Source organism: Babesia bigemina, assembly GCF_000981445.1.
Source record: "Babesia bigemina genome assembly Bbig001, chromosome : II".
In the NCBI taxonomy this organism is placed as follows: Eukaryota; Apicomplexa; class Aconoidasida; order Piroplasmida; family Babesiidae; genus Babesia; species Babesia bigemina.
Window position 1 is genome coordinate 498655 of NC_027217.1, and position 21784 is coordinate 520438.

General features: G+C 59.2%; 8 protein-coding genes across 8 annotated transcripts; 5 read left to right on the plus strand and 3 right to left on the minus strand.

Annotated features, from left to right (window-relative positions):
- Positions 1-365: 365 nt before the first annotated feature.
- BBBOND_0202010 (39S ribosomal protein L47, mitochondrial precursor, putative) lies at positions 366-1297 on the plus strand (the record flags this gene model as incomplete). Its single annotated transcript, XM_012911776.1, has 6 exons — positions 366-444; positions 482-696; positions 734-826; positions 866-942; positions 1016-1122; positions 1164-1297. The coding sequence occupies 6 exons, from the start codon at positions 366-368 to the stop codon at positions 1295-1297; spliced, it is 705 nt and encodes a 234-aa protein (XP_012767230.1).
- Positions 1298-1343: 46 nt separating this feature from the next.
- Positions 1344-2447, minus strand: BBBOND_0202020 (hypothetical protein, conserved; the record flags this gene model as incomplete). Its single annotated transcript, XM_012911777.1, has 1 exon — positions 1344-2447. One exon carries the CDS (start codon positions 2445-2447, stop codon positions 1344-1346), a length of 1104 nt encoding a protein of 367 aa, XP_012767231.1.
- Positions 2448-2631: 184 nt separating this feature from the next.
- BBBOND_0202030 (DNA-directed RNA polymerase) lies at positions 2632-6455 on the minus strand (the record flags this gene model as incomplete). Its single annotated transcript, XM_012911778.1, has 4 exons — positions 2632-5947; positions 5987-6098; positions 6220-6354; positions 6395-6455. 4 exons carry the CDS (start codon positions 6453-6455, stop codon positions 2632-2634), a joined length of 3624 nt encoding a protein of 1207 aa, XP_012767232.1.
- A 329-nt stretch (positions 6456-6784) lies between these two features.
- BBBOND_0202040 (hypothetical protein, conserved) lies at positions 6785-7531 on the plus strand (the record flags this gene model as incomplete). The annotated part of the gene is made up of 1 exon (XM_012911779.1): positions 6785-7531. The coding sequence occupies one exon, from the start codon at positions 6785-6787 to the stop codon at positions 7529-7531; it is 747 nt and encodes a 248-aa protein (XP_012767233.1).
- Positions 7532-7807: 276 nt separating this feature from the next.
- Positions 7808-8898, plus strand: BBBOND_0202050 (integral membrane protein, putative; the record flags this gene model as incomplete). The annotated part of the gene is made up of 6 exons (XM_012911780.1): positions 7808-7824; positions 7902-8005; positions 8045-8225; positions 8264-8460; positions 8498-8661; positions 8698-8898. The coding sequence occupies 6 exons, from the start codon at positions 7808-7810 to the stop codon at positions 8896-8898; spliced, it is 864 nt and encodes a 287-aa protein (XP_012767234.1).
- A 1128-nt stretch (positions 8899-10026) lies between these two features.
- Positions 10027-11622, plus strand: BBBOND_0202060 (kelch repeat/BTB/POZ domain containing protein, putative; the record flags this gene model as incomplete). The annotated part of the gene is made up of 1 exon (XM_012911781.1): positions 10027-11622. The coding sequence occupies one exon, from the start codon at positions 10027-10029 to the stop codon at positions 11620-11622; it is 1596 nt and encodes a 531-aa protein (XP_012767235.1).
- Positions 11623-12370: 748 nt separating this feature from the next.
- BBBOND_0202070 (hypothetical protein, conserved) lies at positions 12371-20667 on the plus strand (the record flags this gene model as incomplete). The annotated part of the gene is made up of 12 exons (XM_012911782.1): positions 12371-12410; positions 12610-13443; positions 13485-17919; positions 17960-18034; positions 18107-18260; positions 18301-18605; positions 18641-19448; positions 19486-19781; positions 19820-19927; positions 19967-20247; positions 20306-20529; positions 20566-20667. The coding sequence occupies 12 exons, from the start codon at positions 12371-12373 to the stop codon at positions 20665-20667; spliced, it is 7662 nt and encodes a 2553-aa protein (XP_012767236.1).
- On the minus strand, positions 20664-21542 carry BBBOND_0202080 (hypothetical protein, conserved; the record flags this gene model as incomplete). Its single annotated transcript, XM_012911783.1, has 1 exon — positions 20664-21542. One exon carries the CDS (start codon positions 21540-21542, stop codon positions 20664-20666), a length of 879 nt encoding a protein of 292 aa, XP_012767237.1.
- Positions 21543-21784: the final 242 nt, after the last annotated feature.

Below are 21784 nucleotides of genomic sequence, written 5' to 3' on the forward strand. Positions count from 1 at the left end.
GGTTGTTAGGGGCTCTTGCCCTGGATGCATTCTGACAGCCTGCACACCTGTCGTATGTTCGTGTTTATTGATTCGTATGTGCGCATTGGTTAAAGGAACAAGGCCGGTTCGGCGCAGTTTTCATGTCCCAGTTTATTAGACACGGAGAAGACTTACAGCGCAACACCGCTGTTCTCACTCTCCCAGCTCACTCTTTAAACCATTTGCCCCGTTTACTACACACACATCTGAATGAGTCACCGGTACGAACATTGTGCGCCGGGTTGACGCTTGTGTGTGAGTGATTCGTACGCCCGAGTCGCTGCATCCGCGCAGCGGGCCCGTCGTAGCAGAGGGATTTTATAGCATAACCTTCTCCATATTCCATGTCTTTTCTGCGGTTATTCCGCGTGTATCCATCGGTTTCGGCGGTGCCCCGCCGTGGCATCGACGAGCTGTGGAAGGGTAGGCTGGAGAGTCGCTCACCGTTGATAGGACTCAGGCGGTTACCTGGATCCGCATACGCCATTCAGCACCAAAGAACGTCTGGCGAGGGCGGGTCACGCTTGGCCGTCGTTTTTGCTGCGGCGCAAGAGCTTTGAAGACTTGCGCAGCTTATACTTCGCCTGTCTGAAGGAGAAGAACCTGCTTCTGGGTGAACGATGGGCGGCGCACCAGCAAGGCACGCGTGCTCCTAAGCACGGAAGGCTGAAGAAAGTACGTTTTGGGCGGCTTGCAACTGCATGCGGTTCAGGTGAAACTCACAATGAAGCGCATCCTTGGCGTGATTACCCGCCGGGAAATCCACCAGCAGTGCCTTCAGGCGAAAGACATTCTGAGGGCACAAGTGAGTTTCGACGTTCATCCATGTACACGTGCTTTGTAGGAGGAGAAGGAGAAATACGAGACCCGTGTTTTCCAGTTGAAGGAGTTGCAGAAGGACCTGCAACACAAGATTAAGCGGTACGTGACCGCGTGACTCTATGTGATTCCGTCTGACATTTCTGCACCCACGAGTTGCACATTCATCATGCAGGCTGGGATCTGCTGATTCGGTTGCCAAGGTCGGCTGGTCGAATGCGCTCTGCGGCATTGAAGCGGAACTGGAGGAGCTGGATTTGAAGCTACAACCGCTACGTAAAGGTAACTTAGAGCGCTATTCGCTGCCGTTTCAGCTTCCACAGAAACCCTGCAACTGCGTGCGCCCAACTGGCGTTACGAGAGGAAGTACTCGGATCTGCCCGGCCGCATCACATGGAACAAGGATTACGTTCCGGCTCTTCGCCGCAACATGCATCGGCAATTTAAGTTTTATTGACTACGTGTTCGTATTCATCGCTGCTTTGCGCGATGAACGTTGGGGTTCATTCGAACTCCCAATCCGCACTTGCATTTACTACAAAGTAGCCCGAAATTGAATCCAAGTCGAGCGACCGGAGTGTGGGCCTAATTCCATGCTTCTTCGGTTTCAAACTTCTGTCTCGCCTCGCTGCGGGAGCTGGTGCCTGGCGCTCTTCACGCACCGGCGTCACCTCCGGCATAAGCGCCGCCCCGAGTTTGGCATCCAGCGTCGCGCCGTCAAGCACAAGCCTGTCAGGCGTGTTTAACTCCATGGTAGTGTCCATGTTGACATCCGGCTGCGCTGCCGTGCCCATATGCGGGGCTGTGGCGCCATCGAACGTATCCACGAAATTGCCGATCCTCGACTGATTGGCATAATCCAAATCCAATCGGTATTCATTGGGCACAACGGACTGCTCACTGCGTCCGATCACATCTGCATTTACATATATAGGTGATTCCATCGGCCCTTCATTGACGACAGTTTTGTTCGCATTTGCGCCCCTGTCATCCGTAGGGCTTCCATCGCCTCTCCCTGCTGTGTTCTGCTCGTATCTGGGGGTCCCCAGCTCCCACACAGTCAGCGGGAGGTCGTTCACATAGGGCAAATCATCGATATAGGCTGCCCCCCTGGACACTGGCGACTTTAACCACGTTCTCACGCGCTTCTCTGCCCCTTGTGTTGAACTTGCATTTCCCCTTGGAACAGCAATGCGATCTTGAGTCGTTGCAGAACTACGCTTGGTGATGGATCCGGGTACCGAATTCCGGTTCCTTTCGCGCACGGCGTTCCAAAATGCGTCATTAAGCGCATCTAGAACCTTGGCGTGCTTCTCGGGTTTTGAGCCTATGCTTACGGGGGAACGTCGGGCAGCTTTCACATTGCCGTTGCGTTTCAGCGCCTTCTCCAGTAGCTTGTTATACACATCGGTGTTGACGTACGACCACTCGCGGTCTGCCGCGCCGTATGCCGGTTTGGCTACCGTTTGGTAGTTACCGGCATCGTACACACTGGTGCGCTCCTGCGGTCTCAGGGCGTTCGCCAGCCGCTGCGCTTTGGTCGATCCGTAGCAGCACAGCGTCACACCTCCCCGGATGCGCGTAGGCTTGACTGCCAGCGACGTCATGGCGTTTGCGTGGTCTACATTAAGGGTATGTCACTCGGGTGGTCTGCGTCTCTCGCGCACCTGCGTAGACGCTTCACATTTTGAGACAAGGAAAAAACAAAAGCAAAAATCTTAATGGTCCCACCGGCACCGTGTTAGCGCGCCCTCGCGCATTGACCGCGCCGGGGCGAGATGCGTGCATCGTCTAGGCCGGGGTCAGCACAAGCTTCGGGTATATTGCCATTGCCATGAGCTCCTGGATAAGCAGCTTGCAGGCGTACGGAATTGTAACCTGCGATATTTGTGTCTTGTTGTCGCACGCGGTGCACTCGAAGTTGCTCCTGTTGAGGTCCGCGATGCAGCACAGGCCACACCTGTCACATACGTGCATCCTGAAGGCGTCACTCTGGTCGAACAGACGCTCCTTCAGCATCTTGGCAGCACCGTGTGAGATCATGCAATCACGTTCCATTTCTCCGAACCTCAGCCCTCCGTCCCTCGACCTTCCCTCTGTGGGCTGTCTGGTGAGCATGGTCACTGGCCCCCTGGCCCTTGCGTGGATTTTGTCCTCCACCATGTGCTTGAGCCTTTGGTAGTACGTGGGCCCAATGAATATTTTGCTGACTATCATTTCCCCAGTGAACCCGCAATGCAGCGCTTCGTTGCCGTGCCTACCGTATCCGCACTCGAACAGCCTCTCCGCCACGTGCTGCACCGTGAGCTTCGAGAAGGGAGTGGCATCGCCCTCCATACCGCAGCAGGCTCCAACTTTGCCCACAAGGCACTCCACCAGGTGCCCGATGGTCATACGGCTCGGCACGGCGTGCGGGTTCATGATGATGTCCGGCACTATGCCCTCACATGTGAACGGCAGGTCCTCCGCCCTGTAGGTCATTCCGATGGTTCCCTTCTGCCCGTGCCTACTGGCGAACTTGTCTCCAATTTGCGGCACCCTGATGGATCGCACTTTCACTTTGGCGAATTTGGAGCCCTTGGAATTTGAGGAGAGCAGCACAGTATCCACAACACCATTTTCGCTGGTTCTTAGACAACACGAGCAGTCTTGCCTCAGGTTTTCGTCCTCTTCGTCGGTGCATGGTGACGTCCTTCCGATGATAATGTCGTCACCCAGCACCCGGCTGCCCGGCTCCACCAGCCCATCGGCATCGAGTTTTGTGTAGTCGCCTCTCTTCAGCCCTATGCAATTTGCCGGGTTCGGCCGTTCGAACCTCTCTACGATCGCGCTTCCCACATATTTCTCCTCGCTCATGTAAGTCCTGTTGAAGGCGCTCCTGAACAGCCCACGGTCGATGGAGGATTGATTCATGATAAGACTATCTTCCTGGTTGTACCCGGTGTAGCACATGATAGCGACAATCGCGTTGATTCCCGCGGGCAATTCTCTGAACCTGAGGAACTCCATAGCCCTGGTACAGACGAGTGGCTTCTGCGGGTAGTAGAGCAGGTGGCACAGCGGGTCCATCCTCAGGTTGAAGTTTGTGGCATACACTCCCATGGCCTGCTTTCCCATAGCGCTTTGGTATGTGTTCCTGGGCGATTGGTTTTGATCGGGGAAGGGGATGATTGATGCGCAGACACCCAGTATCATGGAGGGGTGGATTTCGCAGTGCGTGTAGGTACTGCAGTACGTGCTGTTTGTTTTCAGGTCCTCCGCAAACATGGATATCATGCACATTTCCTCTTCTTCGCAGTCCACGTATTCTATAACGCCGGACTCGATGAGCCCGTCCCAAGTGCACTCATTGTTATCGAGCCTTGCGATATGTTCTTTGGTGATGGCAAGAGTGTTTCCGTTTTCCACGATGAGAAGCGGCCTCATTGCCCTTCCCGCATCGGTGAATATTTTAACCTCCTGGGACACGATGTCGCAGACAATGCTGGTCTCCGCTGCGATGTCACCCCTCCTCCTGAGCTCCAGAAGCGTCTTGACCAGGCTGTCCGCCTCGTCGAAGCACCCCACCCAAGTACCGTTGATGAACACTTTGATTCTGTCTTTGATGACCTCTGGCGGCACCTCGTCGAGCGAATCCATGCCCCACTCGCAAAGGAACTCGTTGATGGTGGACGCTGCCGACCCAACACTGATGAAGCACATGAGCGCGAGATTCTTGACCAGGCCCACAGCTTGGCCTTCTGGCGTTTCGGCAGGGCAGATCATGCCCCAATGCGTGTTGTGTAGCTGCCTAGGCTTCGCCACCTTGCCTTCTCTGCCGAGTGGCGTGTTCAGCCTACGCAGATGGGAGAGGTACGACGCGAAGGTAAGCCGATTGAGCACCTGGCTCACACCCGTCCTCACCACTTTTCCCTCCCTATCCCTTCCCCAATTGCCGGTAAGGAGCTGGTACTGCAGCCCCTGCGTGATTTGCGTGGCGCTTCTGACCGCGCCGGCCACATCGAATTCCCTGCCACAATCGATTTGTTGTTGTAGTATGCGTTTGGTGTCCTTGACCATTTTCCTGAACAAAGTGCCGAAACTGGATGCCATGAGTGCACCTGCGAGATCGAGCCGCTTCTTTCCGAAGTGGTCCCTGTCATCCTCGATGACCCTCCCCAGCCTGGAGAGCAATATGCGATGTACCATGTATCCCAGGAAGTAGCATTTTTTGCCCTCGCAACCGGCTTCGGTGCCCACGTGCGGCAGTAGGTGCTGCCTGAGGAGGTCCCTGGCGTACTGTATCCTGGCCTCGAGCGGCGCGCCCACAGTAGGCCCACGCTTTCCGATGAAATCGAGGCACACCTCCTGCGTCGCGTAGTCAGCAGATTCCTCAAGCGACGGCCTCATGAGCGTCAGCATCTGTTTGTCCTCGAAGTCGTAGACTATTCTCTGCAGGATGTCCCTGTCGGCGACGCACCCAAGCGCCCTGAAGAGTATTGCGATTGGTATGTCCGCCTTGAGATACGGCAGTGACGCCACTAGCTGCCCGTGCGACTTGAAGCGACTGCCCGCGATTCCCAGCGTCGACTTCATCATGATGCTGAAGGGCGTCGTTCCCTGCGAGAACTCTGGCTGTGACCTGACCTCGGCAACCAGGCTGTACTTGGAGGGCTGCTTCTTTTTGAAGACGTAAATGTAGTTATTGGCCATCCTCTCCTGGCCAATGAGCACCCTCTCACCCCCGTTAACGATGAAGTAGCCCCCCTCGTCGAAGGGGCACTCCCCAACGTCCGCGAGGTCGTCCTCGCTGATGCTCTTGGTCCAGCAGTAGGCGGACTTGAGCATCATGGGTATCCTCCCCAGCCCTATTCTCGGGTACGTGAGTTTCTCCTGCAGCACCTCTGTTTTGGTGTTCTCGTCGACGAGATAGGTTTCCTGCTCAATATCCACGTAGATCTGCGACGCGTATGTCAGATTTCTGAGCCTGGCCTCCTGCGGCCAGATGTGCTTCAGCACCCCATCCTTCTCCTCGACGCAGGGCTTGTTGAGCGACAGCTGCCCGAACTTGAGTTTGTAGAGGATGTTGTTTTCCCTTTCGTCCGCGGGGTGATACCTCGGCTGCGGCCTGCGGCGGCGTCAGGGACTTTGATACTCTCCAACTCACGTGATTTCGATCGGCGGATGCTGATCTATCATTTCTTGCATGCGATAAGTGACGAAGTCGTTGAAGCTCTCGATTTGCTGGTGGACAAGCCCGTGGGTGTTGAAAAACGAGCCTGCAGACATGTGAGACCGCGTTTCGACGGTGTGCCCTCATAAGCCACGAATCCTTCCGCAGCGCACAAGCCGCGGTTGGCACCACGAGGGGTATGCGATGCGCATGTTCCGGTAACTCACCTATGACCTTCCAACTATCTTCATCCGTGAAGGAATCCGCCTCCGGCTTCGAGTAGTTGACAACTCCGTGCCGCTTGGTCTTGTCTATCATCCAATCGGGGTCGAAAGCAGTATTCTGCGTTTCCATCGCGAAATCTGCGGTTCGTTGGTGTTGCGTGTCCGAGTTCGTGCCTACCTGCTGGTCCCCTGAGCGAGCTGACGTATTGCGTGGGCCCGATGCCCACTCCGTTCGCCATTTTGGCAGCTGTATTTTTTGCTCACGGGCGAAATCGTCGACTGGCCGTTGGCAATTCCTCGGACCCCCACCTACACCGTCACTCCCCGCGGTCGCGGCAGGTCCCTTCATTCGCCATTGGCCTCTTAACGGTGCGGTCTCTTTATCGGCTAGAACGCAAAACCACATCGAGTTAGGGCGGTCTTCGCTTGTACTGCGGTAGTGTGCGTGTCGGTTGCAGCAGGACTCCTTCAGCGTGATTGGTCCTGCTCCGTCGCGCCATAGGTCTTCGGAGTTCGCGACGGCGTTCCCACTTCGCGCGGACCGTTATTTCAGCTGCGCGTCGTCAAGATGGCGGCTTCTGACGCTGCCTACCAGCGCCGCAACCGCGTTCTTGCGGAGTCGAGCAAGCGCCTGAGCTCCCTGAGCAAGCCCGAGTACGACGACGACGAGGACACGCAGCCGCGCTCGTCGTTTCTGAAGGAAGTCATACTGTCTTCGCCAAGAGCTGAGGTGGAGGGCGCCGCGAAGGCCGTCGAGCCCAAGGTGACGCCGCTTGACCTGGCTAGCACCCGTTGCATTGCGGTGTGCAACTTGCTGAGCTACGTGCTGAGTTTCTCCGTGGGATGCTACGCGTGTCACGTGCTTCACCCTTCGCGGGTGGACGTTTACTGCCCTGCATTCGTCCGCGGGGTGTTTTCGCTCATAGACATGCTTGGCGCCGCCCGCGTCATCCACATGGCGATTTCCGCGTGGGTCTCCGCGCCCGAGGGGATGCAGCGCACCACCGTGAAGGTGCTGACGTACGGCTCGGTGGCTCTGAACCTGTACCCGCTGTGGGCGTCGATGCGCAAGGGGGGCTCCAGCAGCGAGGCGGAGAGCAACAAGTCGAAGGATGACGCGGAGTCGTCTGATGACGAAGGTTCCGAGAGCTCGGATGAAGGCAACGGTGGCAACTTCCTCGCTGACTTCGACGAGGAGAACCTGGCGAAGATTGCGATGTTCGTGATTCGCTCGGGTGCGGCCTGTCTGGTGTTCGGCTTATTGGGCTACGACGTCCTCTACAACATGCCAATCATTCTGCAATACGTTCACTGAAGCGTCCTAAAGCAGCGAATCGCCGTCGTCCAGGGTCTTAGCCACGCACACGTTACTCTGCGACGTGTCCCGTTAGGTCTTGTCTGACAACATTCCTATTCACAACCAGACCTGCGCTGTTGTGCGAGCATGTCGTGTAAGGCAACTATCATATTTTAAATGTACGCGTAATGAATTTTAGCGACTCTTAGCGGTGGTATTTTCGCCCATTGTTTAGGTGTGTGTTGCGTACACCGTCCTTCTGTTTCGTTTTGCGCTCTTCTAGCTAGCTTCTAGATGGAAGGCTGCGGGAAGTAAGTTGCACGTGCCGCGCTGCTGCGTGTTTCGCACTCTTCCCCTGGTCAGATGCCCTGGTGACATCTCTCTGCAGAGCTTCGATGCGGCAGCGTTCGACTGCCCGTCCGTCACACCTAGAAGACCATCTAGATGGAAGCAGCGCTGCCATCAAGGTGATTGTTTTCGGCGGCATGGACGGTGCGTCTGTGCCTTCTGTCGTACCGCATTTCATTTCAGGTATCCTCTCTATGTTCGCTGTCGTCTCTGGATGCGCCGGCGCCGCCATTTCGCCGCTGCAGACAATCTGCGTGACGCTGGGCACGATGCTTGCGTCGGCGTTCTCGATGGGTTACGGCGAGTACGTCAGCTGCGGCGCCGAGCGCGACTACGTGCAGTCGGAGCGTATGCGTGAGGAGATGTGAGTTGCGTTTTTTCGTGGCCTCACATCTGCTTCAGAGAAGTAGCTGAGAAGCCCGACTGTGAGAAGCGGGAAATGTTCGAGATTTACGTGCATCGGTACCACTTTAGTCCCCGGGATGCGAAGAACCTGGTCGACCTGACCTTTCGTAACAAAGCCTTCTTTTTGCGACACATGATGGTGGAAGAGCTCGGCATTTTGCTGACAGAAGATGAGCTTTCCCCTGCCAAGCGCGGTACGTGCCGCCGCTGCTGTGTTTGTGAAATGTGCAGGCCTGCTGATGTTCGGCAGCTTCTGCATTTTGGGATCGTTCCCGCTGCTGGGTTTCTTCGGGTTCTTCGTGGCCGAGGCGGGTTCAACGCTGTCGCACACGATCGGCTTCATCGCGACGGCCGTTTTCTCGCTCCTGGCCACCATGTGTCTGGGCTACTTCAAGGTGTGTGTATCGGTGCGTGTTTGCATGCGTCCACAGGGGAGCTACATGAGGCAGAGCAAGGCGGCGTCTGCGCTCAAGATGACCTTCAACGGCGTGGTTGTGGGTCTGATATCGTATCTTTCAGGTGTGATACTCATGGTGAGTCCGCGCCCCGCAAAATCAACATGTCGCAGCGCATTTTCCCCGACTCGGCGGTGTAATTCCGCCCACCACTGTGCCCTAATCGTGTCTCTGTAACACGTATTTTTAAAATTTGGTCCTGTCTACGTGATGCCACGATGCCGCGGCGTACCACGCCGGCTGCAGCATGCGTCTCACGTGACGTTTGCGAACGTGATCGCCGTAAACACAGCCCGGGGCTCGCTACGGACGATGTTCAGGCACTGGTGGCGCCCACAACGCACAGTGACCGATCGCCGGCTGCTTGGCTCCAGCAGCCTGGCGATGGCTGTTACGCGGTGTGCGCTTGCTATCTAACGCGGAAACCACAACAATTACCCCTTCCTTAAGCACGCCTTAATGTCTTAGCACTGTGTGTAACTCCAGCTCTCCGTGCAGCCCCGATGGCATGATGCTGTGGCGGGCGTGACGGATGAATCATCGGCGGCTCTGCGCTACTTCAAATTTAGGAGTGAAAATGCCGCGTTCGTGATAATTTTTTGGGTGTTGCTGAGGAGTATCAGAGCGCCTTTTGCATCGTTGCGTGCATACCTCACTGCGGACCTTGCGTGCGCGCTGCCGATCGTACCGGCGTCGCCGTGCGGGTCTGGTTATTTGGGATATTCCAGTAGCTCGGGCGCCCACAGTCAGGCGCATTTGCGCTTTAGGTTTGGCATTCCTCTTGCATGAGGGTGCTGTGCGCCGTTTCGCCAGCGCTTCGTGTAGGCGCTTTCGTTGGCGCGCATTAGCTGCGGGGTCGCCATCCGGGTTATTTTCGGCACTGGTTCCCGAAACCAACGTGCCGTATCTTGCGATAACCGAGTCGTAGGTTGGTGGCGTTTTCGTCCGGAAGGCGTTGGTCGGTTACCACTCGGATTTGACTGTCTGGTGGGCTGTACTATCGTGTTTGCCAGGCTACCGGCGTGCCTTTCAAGCGTTTAGTGCCATCAGGGCCTCAGGTTTTATATCGAAGTTGCTTAGGAGTTTTTGCATTTGGTGACGCGATTGACTTAATTTTGCAATCCGAGGTCTTTTTTTTAATAACAGGTTTTTTGCGTGCCATCGGGTTATTGGCACGAGTTTTCAGTTTAATATTACCAAGCAGGATATTATCCGTTTCCAAGGTTTCTGCGGCACCTTCATCTCCGCTCGTGTAAAATTCATCAGCTGCCATCGGAGGTGCCAGTTGCACGCTGCTTCGCCAAAATGTCGAGTCTGTGCAATAATACGTACCTGTTGAACAAGGACATCAGCTCCACGCCAGGAGCGCCCTCGCCCCGTGCGGCCCACTGCTGCGATGTGGTGGGTCAGGTGATGGTGATCTTCGGCGGCTGGGTTGGAAAGGAACCACTTGGCGACGCGTACGCTTTCCACACGGTAAAGCGCCGTTGGCTGCGGCTGAACCTGTGCGTGGAGGAAACGTACGTGCTGCCTCCGGGGTCGAAGAAGAAGAAGAAGTTCACGTCTGCGTGTCTGCCCCGCAACAACCATGCCTGCGCCGTGTTCGGCGGGGAGATGTTCGTGCACGGCGGCCACGACGGGAACGAGTGGCTGATGGACATGTTCGCCTTCGACGTGTCCACTATAAACGACGCGTTCGACACCACTGACCCCGATGCCACTGTGGACGTGCAGGTGCGCTACGTCAACGGCTCCGGCAAGGTGCTGGGCAAGCGCACCTGCCACAGCATCACCCGCGTGGACGACCGCTTGTACTGCTTCGGCGGCTACGACGGCTCGCAGTGCTTCAACGACATCGACTGCTTCGACCCGGTGACCGCTACGTGGACCCGCCTGAGCAGGCCGTACGGCAAGAAGCCCCAGCCACGCAGCGCGCACGTGATGGTGACGGACGGCAGGATGCTGTACATGAACGGGGGCCACAGCGGCCGCACCCACTTCGACGACACCTACACGTACAACATCGGGACGCACACGTGGACCCGCGTGGACTGCTCCGGCGACGTGCACCCGCCAGCCATCCGCGGCCACGCCGCCTGCTTCATGAACAACGAGATGTACGTCTTCGGCGGCGACAACGGCGACACGGTGTACAGCACGTTGTTCGTGTTCAACCCGCGTTCGTGCGCGTGGCGCCGCCAGACGATCACGTCTGACAACGAGCCCGTGTGCCGCCGCCAGCGCCACTCCATGGCGCAGATGAACGGCGTGATGTACGTGTTCGGGGGCTACAACGGCCGCGAGTGGATCAGCGACTTGCACACGATGGAGTACTTCTCCGAGTGCACTCGTTCGTTCGACCCCATCCTGTCGTCGTTGGCGGACAACATCGGCCAGTTTTTAGGTAACCCCAAGTACTCCGACGTTACCGTATCGGTGGCCGGCAAGAAGATCGCGTCGCACAAGGTGATTCTGTGCGCCAACTCCAAGTATTTCGATGACATTTTGAGCCAGGAGGACCCGCCCGAGGTGATCGAGCTGAGCGGCTGGTCGCTGGACGCCGTGATGAAGATGCTGGAGTTCATATACTCGTCCCGCATCCGTGACTTCAACAGTCACACCCACTTCAAGCTGTGCGAGATCATGGGTCTGGCCGACTCGTGCGCCCTTGAGTTGCTGAAGGGCATGTGCCAGGAGGTGCTGGTGCGCAAGATTGACATCGACAACGTGTGCTACATGCTGAAGTACTCCAAGCTGTACAACGCCGAGTTGCTGCGCCAGCACTGCTTCAACTTCATTGGCGAGCACGCCGCGGACGTGATGCGCACTCCCGCCTTCGATGAGCTCTCCTCGGTGCCATCGCTGGTGATGGAGCTGGCTAAGCTCTCTGTGAAGACGTAGTCACGAATAGAACATTGAACGGCGCGCAATAACGCCCTTAAACATGGTATAGTACGTTACTCGTGCCCGTGCGGTCATTGATTGCGGTTCCACAGCGCGCGCGTGGAACGCAGCGGCCCTGGCCGCCTGGCTGCCAGCGTCCGCGCGCCCCGCACATGGTAACAACAGGCATAACCACGCATTAAGCCGCTTGATTAGACATGTCACACGGATAATACACGCAGTACACGCGTACGTGGTGGGATGCCGTCGCAGTAATGTCTATCTTTCGGCACGTTGCCCGCCAGTTTGACGCTTTGGCGTCTGCGTTGCTACCCAATGAGCCATTTTTGCATACAGGCGTTTTCTATGATGTTGTTGCGGCACTTGAGGCAGCAATAGGGGTACGAGTTGCGGTAGAATCGTAGGCGGCTGCCGGAAGTCGACGTGGCTCCCGCCGTTGTTCTGTTAATCGTGCCTTCCCTTCAACGACTGTCCAATACCCTATACTTGAACAACAAACGCCGCTACATTTTCGCCAACAAACGCTTAGGGCGCTGCGCCGTTGTCCCGGTTGCCTTCGCGTGGCCGGTGGTGCCATAGGTGTGCTTGTGCTGTCGTGAACGTGACGTGGTGACGTGCGCCGCCTCCGCCGGCGTGATGTAGTGTGCGCCAAATCACTAGGTTTACCGTTTCGTCATGTAGCAGCGGCTGCTATTTCGTGGAATATTGTGGCTTCTTGCTCGGCTGCCTGCTGCCGTTCTCCGCGATGGCGATGTCGTTGCTGGATGCGCCTTCACCAGCTTCAGGTGGGCTTCTGCGTGATCCATGCCCTTACTGTGATTTGTATACATTCTAACCCGGGGTGATGCGCCCGTGTAGCGCTTCCCCGCGTAGTTTTGCTGCTTTGTCGTGTGCAGCTGCCTGCGCTTGTTAGCTCATAGCTGCGTCGATGTGTGCCTCGTGCAGTGTGCCCGCGGTTTATTTTATCGTCTTAATGCTTACCAGATCCGATAGGAGTGGACGTAACGCCACCCTGTCTTGCGGGATACCGTGTCTACAAGGACCACAGGAGTAAGAACAGGTTCTATCGTGACTTCCGCCGCCGTAAGCGCGACCTGACGGTGGTGGAGTCTCGTTTTGGCGATGTGCTGAGAAAGGATGGGAAGAGGCAGTCGAAGTCACCGCAGCGACTCCTGGATGCGTTCTTCAACCAGCTGGGATGCATCCGCCCGCAGTTGGTGGAGTATCTGCGGCGCAACCCCGGTTTGCTCGTGGAGCGCCTGCAACGTTACTTCGGCGTATCTGTGCATTTAACGGCTCCGGATAACGATGTGGTGGCTAGCTCGGCTTTTCCGGACCCGCGCAGCGCAGAAGCTGCGGCGGCGGCCCCGGACACCGCAGCAGGGGAAGCCCCTTGCGAAGGGGCGTCGGTTCCGTGCCCGGAATCGGATATTGGCAAAGAGCTGTTGACTTCTGTGTTGGAGACTTTATCGCAAAAGTACGAAATAATTTCGTCGTTGGAATCTCAGGTGTATGAGCTGTCTCGGGAAAACACCGAGCTGTCGCTGAAGCTCTCCGACGCCTATTCGGAGCTGCTCCAACTCGAGCTGGACAGATCCGGTTCCGAGCAGCGCTATTTGGACGCCCTTACCAGTCTGACTGAGAGCGTGTACATATCCGCCACCCAGTGCTCAAACCTGCAGAACCTGGTCATAAAACGTGGCAAGCAGTTGACCGCTCAGGCACATTCCCTGTTCCTGGCTGAGAACGCTTTGGCACAACAGTGTCTGTTGAACAACGTGCCGTGCCCCGTGTTGAGCAAGGCTTGTTCGCGTTTCGGTAGGTTGCTAGAAAATTCCGCAGCTTTTCATCGGATGCAGCATACGACGCGTCATCTTTGGAAAATTCGGGCTCCACGGCCCCGAACATTGCACGCTTTACACTTAACGACGCCGATTGTGCAACAAGCGCTTACGATTCCGATCTGCAGGGCTCTTTATACGACGAGGGTCCAACTTCCGCTGGTGTGCCGTCTGGAGAGAAAGGCCTGCTCTCGGCCACTTCGTTCTACGAGTCTGGCGGCGACTCGGCTCGTTCACGCCAAGATCAACAACCGTCTAACGAGGGCGAGCTCATCATTGCAGAATTTGACGGGAATAAAGCTGTGAGTGTGTGTCACTTCCCCGATGCACCCTCAGCCCTGCCGGTACAAACTGCATCTCCAGAGTCTGGCGCTGCCACGAACGATGCGCCCGTCGTTGAAGGTGATCTCGTGCGCGAATCCCACGTTGAGAAGCTGTTGCTAGACGTGTCTACCAACCCTCCGCGCGAAGGTGTAGAGCAGGCTTCCTCTCAGGTGCTCCCTCCGGTGTTAGGTTCGCCCGCGTTAGACTCCGTGGCTGCTACTGCTGTTATGCCTTCCGAGCCCGCCAATGCCACGTTGCCTTCGCCTGCTGCAGCCCCCGTTTCCGGTTATTCTGGCGACCACGTGCGCGACGACGCCAAGGTGCGGGAGTTGATTGCCGAGATCTCCGTGATCCAGAAGAAGTCGCAGTCGTACGTGCGGCACATACGCGCGCTGAAGCGCGAGAACGAGCGCCTGAGAAGCCGTGCACGGCTGCCTGAGGATTTGCGGGCTGAGGTGTCGACCGGCAGTGCTGGTCCCTTCGATTACCGGATGTCTGGCGATGTAGCGTCGATCGGTTCGGCCTTTTACGCCGCAGCGGGTGCAGGTCCCTCGCGCGTCTCTCCTGAGGAGGACACTAAGGTGAAGGAGCTGAAGGCTGAGATATCCATCCTGCAGAAGCAGATCCAGCGTTCTCAGGAGGCCAGCGAGGACCGTCAGCGCCTGCAGGACCAGCTGGCCGCCGAGGAGCGCCGCAACCGCGAGCTGTATTCAGAGCTGTCAGTGGCTCGACGCAAATTGGTGACGTACCACAATGAGCTCGAGCAGCTGCTGCGGTCATATGGCGGCGGTGCGCAGGCCGCGGCTGATGCCAACCAGTCAAGCACGGTAGTTTCGCAGGACTACGACCGCTCATCCAAGCTGGGCGCGACAGTGTCGGAGCTGAAAACGGTGCTGATGACACTGAACGGCCGAGTGCAATCGTACGAATCTGACAACGACGCGCTGCGCTCCGAGCTGGATCACCTGCGTAGCAAGCTCTCGGCTGTGCACGATGAGTTGGGCCACCTTCGCAGCCAAAACCAGGCGCTGTTCGCCGACACTCGTGAGGCCGGGTGCCTGGCGTTCGACCGGCTGCTCCACTGCCTGACAGACGCCCTGGGCGGCATGACCCGCACGTCGCTCGAGGAGTTGGAGGCCGCGCCCTCTGAGCAAGGCACGACCACGTTGTCTCAGCTTGGCACTGACGACCTGACTGCCGAGCGCATCACAGTCCTGGAGTTCGAAAACAAGTTGTTCAGTGACAAGCTGTCATCGCTGTTGGATATCGTCCACCAGAGCTCGCTGGAGCGCTTCCAAATGCACACCACCATAGCGCGCCTGAACAGCGACCTGCACAGCTCGCACCAGCAGCTGCTGAAGTTCTCCAACCAGTCGTCGGTTTTGCTGGACACCTCCAACGAGCTGGCCGCGCTGCGCGCCAGGTGCGCGACGTATGACGACCAAGTCAACCGGCTGAAGCAAATGAACACCGACCTCAGCGACCTGAACAACCGTCTGGGGGACGACTTGCGTAACCTGGAGGAGAAGAGCGCATGCGCCAGCAACGAGGTGTCCGCGCTGCGCGAGGAGGTCCGGCAGCTGCAGTCGTTGCTGGTCGGCGACACGCAGGCTGCGCATGACGCCATACGCGACCGCGTGTCAATCATTCGGTTGGAGGGCAGGTGCAAATTCCTGGACGAGTCCGTGAGCAACGGCCGCGTGGAGCTGGAGTCGCTGCGCGGCAAGAACTCCGACCTTGTGAAATCGGTGATGGAGCTCCGGTACGCCCTTGAGCAGGAGCGCGCCTCCAACGCCGAATACCTGAAGCAGGTCAATGCAATGTCAGAGGCTGAAGGCAGGCTCCGCAACCAGCTGGATCGCCAGGAAACCCAGATCGAAGGTCTGAGGGCATCCGTGGCCTCCCTCACCGAGTCGCTGCAGCAGAACGCTGCCGATATGCGTGCCGCGTCGGAGCGTTTGCTCGAGAAGGAACGGTCTGAGAGCGCGTTGTCATCGACCATCGACTCTTTGGGCGCCTCGTTAAATTCGTTGCTTTCCTCGGTGCGCGATGCGAAGCCCATCCCCTTGGCACCTGCCGACCTGGGTCCCATCGACCTCTCGTCGATCCCCAACTTCAACCTGACTGTATACTACGGGGTGCTGGACACGATCCAGAAGAGCGCAATGGACAGCCACGACGTAACCGACATTGGCGCCACCGCCAAGGTTGTGTCACTGGCGCGTGACAAGGTATGCAACATTTTGAAGTGCAACTACCTTTTGGGCGCGCTTGCGTCCGGGTTATGCCGCCAGCTGCAGGAGTTCAGCGCCTCGCTGGTTGCGGCCGCTCGGTCGCAGGACTGCTCTGTGACGCCACTCGTGAAGTGCCTGGGTGAGAGCGTGAACCTGGAGCTTCTGAGGGCCGACTTCGCCAACCGCATGAGCCGGGCGCATGCGCACACCAAGGAGCTGAAGGCGATCATCCGCCACCTGTACAAGAACAACCCGGCCGACGTCATCAACCGTCTGAAAGACCACTACGAGGACGCCCTGGGCAAATGCCAGGTTAAGATCGAGCAGCTGTCCAGCGTGATAAAGTCCAAGGAGGAGGACCAGTTGAAGCTGAAGCAGGAGAATTCCAAGCTGATGTCCGACTGCTCCACCGCCGCCCATGCTCTGAACGAGTTTGACAAGCGTTTGGAGTTGCAGGCGCAGGAGCGCTCATCTCTGTGCGCCTTTGCGCTGTCCTTGCTACCGCCCGCCGCGCAGACCGACTGCGAACAGGACGACCTGCGTGGGATTTTGGCAGCGCTAAGGAACGTCATATCGAAGCTGGCGTCATATCGCGATAAGTACAAAAAGTTGCTCGATAACCCGCCGGAGCCCAAGGTGGTCACCGTCACGGTGCCCGCGCCGGCCCCAGCACCTCAGCCGGAGCCCAAGGCTGCGCCGGCCCCTGGTGCCGCGGAACCCGCCGAGCAACGCGCTGCTAAAGCGCCTGGCCATACCTCCGATGATGGCCGCGGTGCAGGCAACTACATCCCCAGCAGCGTCGGTCACGGTCACGGTCACGGTCACGGCCCCGGCCACCCCAACCCTCTTCGCGACCACGCCGTCCGCCGTGCCGCACCCAGCGACGTCCCGCTGCGCCTGGAACGCGCGTTGAAGGACGTCGACGCCAATGTGCGCTATTATGTGAAGAACATAAAGTCGACGTTGCGCGACTATGTGCGCAACCTCGCCGCCACCCAGGCTGATGCGAGTGAAACGGACTACGAAAGCCCCCGTACGCGCTCAGTAGGCCGTTCCGACGTCACTGTGGGCAATATAGGCGACTTTTCGGACACTGAGTCCGAATCGTCTGAGCTGCTTTTCTCCGACAAGCCCGCCGCCGAGGACATCATTCGCAGTCACGCTCGCCAATTCGAGTCCATCTGCGACTTGCTGGACCACGCCAGGGACGTGCAGTCGCAGGTGATGGAGCGGCCGCCGCGGGTGGTGTATGTGGACACGCCCAAGCCGGCGCCCGTCCGCCCGGCGCTGGCGTCCACCTCCGACATGGCCGTGATGCACCACTTCCACCACCTGTGCGCCGCCCTGAAGGAGTACGTCGCCGGCAGGCCGATCGCGCTGAGCGTCGACGACGTGTTCTACCAGCTGGAGCTGGTGATGCTGGACCAGGGCGACCGCGGGCGTCGCCGCGCCAAGTGGGACCACTGTGTGGGCAACATGGTCTCCGTCGTTATCGACGTGCTGCGCAGCATATCGCTTGATCGCAAGGAGAGCGTCGACGGTCTGCGGCGCAGGTGCAGCGTGGCGTCGGCGGCGCTTGAGGAGGCCCAGGCCCTGTGCCGCCTGCGGGAGGAGGAGCTCCACCGCCGCACCACCGAGCTGAGCGAGGCATGCAGCCGCCTCGAGTCCCTGGAGCGCCACTGCCGCAAGGTCGAGGTGGAGCTCGAAACGCTCTCTGCCGAGGTTCCTCGCGTCAACGAGCGCGATGTGCGCGCGCTGGAGTCCTCGCTCGCCAACCGCGAGGAGGACGTCCGGCGCCTGTCTAAGGAGGTGTCGAAGCTCCACTCGGTCGTGTTCGACCTCGAGGAGGTGAACGAGCTGCTGTCGCAGCAGCTGTCGCGCGCCAAAACCGACTCGTAAGTTGTTATGTGTGTGTCGTTTCGCAAGTGTGTACAGCGAGCGCCTGGGCGCGACCGTGGACAAGCAGCAGCGCGAGATCTCGAGCCTGAACAGCGAGCTGGCGCTCCTCGAGTAGGTTTGACCGGCCAGCGTCTGATTCGTTGCAGGGTGGAGACTGAGCGCCTTCGTCGTGGCTACGCGTAGGCGGCGCACGGGCCGTGGCGCGCGCTACGCCGTCTGGCAACCCGCATTTAATGTTAATATGTTCTTAGTCCGCACTAATTTCGCGCCGTACGCGTGCCGCGTGGCTGCGCGGCGGCGGTTCCTCTCCTCTGGGTGCCCTTCCGGCGCGGCGGAGGTGAGTCGCGTCCTTCCGCACCGATCCTCATGCTGCTCAGGCCGGGCACAGCGACTCCTGCGAGCTCGGCGAGCTGCGCAGCGCCTGCACATCGGCGCCGGCCGCGGGAGCCGCCCTCTCTCTGGACGACCTGCGGCAGGTGACGTCGCGGTTCCGGCGGCTGCACCGCAAGGGCGTGGTGGACGCCGAGCTGTGCGAGAAGTACTCCGCGCTGCTCATGAGCTACGCCGACAACGCCGCCGGAGCGGCCGCCCTGTCGCTCGACGAGTGCTTCGAGCTGTTTGTGAGCCAGTGCGAGACAAACTCCTCGAGGCAGATATCGCTGCTCGCCTCGCGGCTGCTAGAGTGTGTTCTTCCGCGCGCGTGCTGACAGTTTGCAGTGTGATCAAGGCCAACGACGCGGGTTCTTCGCTGCCTGTGGCGCTGAAGGCGCTCGTTCGCCTCCAGCGCGCCAAGATATCGTACCCCGAGCTGCTGGACTACGTGTCCGGGCACGTGTCGGCGCTGAGCCCGCCGCAGCTCGCCGACTTCGCGTGGGCGTGCTACTCCGGCGGGCTGCGGTCCAAGCACCACCTGGACGTGGCGTACGGCGAGTGCCTGCGCCGTTTGTCGGAGTTCGACCTGGCGGAGCTGCTGCGCGTGCTGCGGAGCTTCAGCTACTTCTCGTACGAGTACCGGGCCGTGTTCGAGCAGAGCCAGCCCGCGTTGCGCGGCGAGCTCGGCAAGCTGTCGCAGGAGGACCTGCTGATGCTGCTGAACGTCTGCAAGACGCTGCATCGCGAGGGCGATTTCGTGGAGCTGCGCGACGGCATCCTCGGGCACCTCATGGACGACCTGGGGCAGTATCCCACTCGTTTCCTGCTGCAATGCCTGGCCCACCTGACTCGCGGCAGGCGCACCCAGGTCGGCGGGCGCTTCGTGTCGCACGTGCTGCGCAACGAGGCCGAGTGCGCGAGGGAGTACGCCCGCATGACGGTGCCGGCGCTGGTGTCGGTGATGCAGTGCCTCGAGCTGTGGCGCACTCGCATGTCGCACTTGACGGTCATTCTGCGCCTGTTGGGCGAGCGTGTCCGGGAGCTCGCCTTCTCGCGGAACCTCGGCTTGTGGGCCGAGGTCTACAACGTCGTGTACAGCACCGGGTGGTTCAGCCCCGAGTTCATGCGGGCCGGCGTCGAGCACATTATCGCGGTGAGTCCAGCCCCCGGCAAGATATCACCGTCCCCAGGAGCCCCAGATTCTGCACCGCGTGTCATGCCACCAGGTGGTCAGGGTGCTGCAGACCTTCTACAAGCTCCGCTACTACCACCGCGGCTCCTACGAGCGTATGTTGGGCGTGTTTCTGGAGGACTTCGACGGCGTGAGCGGCCGCCTCAACGTGGTGTGCGAGGCGCTGCTGGCCGCCGCTGACGCCAACATCGAGATGCCCCAGCTGTACGAGCGGTGCCTTGCGCACCTCTCCAGCGCGTTATCGGAGCTGTCGCTGACCGACTGCGAGGACCCGCTGTCGGTGATGGAACAGAGGTGAGTGCCTGTCTGCGTGTGTTGTCACTGGTATGCAGCCACCTGTGGCCGCGCAACGTGGTCACCAGCGCCTGGTCGTTCTGCGTGATGGGCTACAACAGCGACCCCCGGTTCAAGGTGCTGCTTGATTTGCTGGGCCTGCCCTGGTTAGTTCACGCCACATTGCAGCCTACATGCGCCCACAGCGTGTATGAGTACCCCCACCAGTCCAGCGTGGTCCTCATGGCCCTGGAGGCGGCGGAGTCCACGTTGGTGTCGGGTAACTGGGCGGGCGAGTGCGAGGCGCTGCTGGAGACGTACGGCGACCGTATGCGGGATCTGGAGCGCACCGACCCCGCGTCAACGCTGCACGACGTCGACCCCGAGGACAGCATGCGCGACCACGTGGACGCCCGCATGACGTTCGCGCAATGCCAGGACGCGCACTTCCACAAGGGCCGAATGCGGGCAACAAAGCACATCTCAGGTACGCTCCGCAAGCGCCAGATTCGCGCGTTCGTCGCGTAATGGTGACACACGTTCAGATATACTGTACCACCTCGGCCGCCGGGACGTGCTGGTGCGCGTCGCCCCGCACTACAACTCCCCCTACCTGATCGACGTCTGCCTCTCCAACGAGAGCAAGAAGGGCATGGTGCTGTTCAGCGGCCGCGAGCTGATGCGCGACCACGTCGAGGGGAAGTGGAGCGTGGTGGAGACCGGTTCGACGCGCCTGAAGCGTTCGATCCTGGCCAGCACTGGCTGGCAGGTGAGCTCGAGCGATATACAGATTCATTAGGTGTAGGTGTTCGAGATCAGCTGCGGCGAATGGGCCCAGCTGCAAACGTCTGTGGAGCGGAAGCAGTTCGTGCGCGCCGCTTTGAGCGCCTTGGACATCGAATGCTAATGTGGCAACTCCTCTGCTCCCTGCTGTGCGATGGCCAACCTCACCCGTTCGTCCAGCACCGACTCGACCAGTTTCATGTACGAGATGAGATCGAGTGACACCATTTTCGCGTGCAGCTGGTCCAGGTCCAGCTGGCTGTAGTCGGTGTCGCTCTCCGCCTCGCTCTCGTCGCAGAAGCAGTGCTCCTCGCCGGCTGCAGGCGCCTCGAAGCCGCTGCGCCACGTACGCTGCGCAGAGCAGCTTATCGGCGACTCGGCGCAGCTGAACGGGTCGCCCACGGTGTGGTCGTTGGTGTAGCAGTAGTACGCCGGGCTCTCCACGGCGGTCGCAGCTCCTGTCGAGCATGGCGAGGCCGCAAAGTGCGGAACGTGCCCTCCCAACGGCGTCTCCACGGGCTGCTCCGGCCTTGCCTCGTAACCGTTCCTGAGCGCGGCCTCCGAGTGGTGTATGATCCTTTCCAATTCTGCGATTTCTTGTTGCAGCTCGCGGTCTCGCGTCTGAACGGGAGCTACGGGTGCCGGTGGTTCTTCCGGCTCGGCTTTCTCCACCACCACCACCACCGGTTCTTCAGCTTTCGGCGGCTCCTCTGGCACTTTTTCCGGCGCGGGTGGCTCCTTGATTGCCACCTCCTTACTCTGTCTTATGAGCCCTGCGATGTCCGCGATGAACGTCTTGATCTGCTCCAAGTCGTTGGGCTTGACTTCCTGCGGCTGCGCCGCGTTCCGCGGCGAGCAGCTGCAGGACGAGCATTCGCTGGGCGAGGAACAGCTGCAGCGCGACTCCGAGTCGCAGCTGCAGGTCTCACAAGAGCAGCAGCTGGAATCGCTCTCGAACTCGCCAGACGAACAGGAGCAGACCTCGCAGTCTTCCTCCATGTCTATAGCGTGAGGTGTGTACACCGACCGTGCTGTTCCGGCGGTTGGTCGGCCAGCTCTCCATCCCGCCGCGTGTCTGCGCGTACTCTGCCGCTGGGTGCTACAACGCTGAGCCGCGATTCCACGATATTCTACTGCCCGTCGACACTTGACGGGCCGGGGATCACGTAGCTGTGTCGGTAGACAGGTGTGTGTACTGTTCACTGCGATATTTGCGTGTTGCCTGGCCTAGCCTCGCGGTG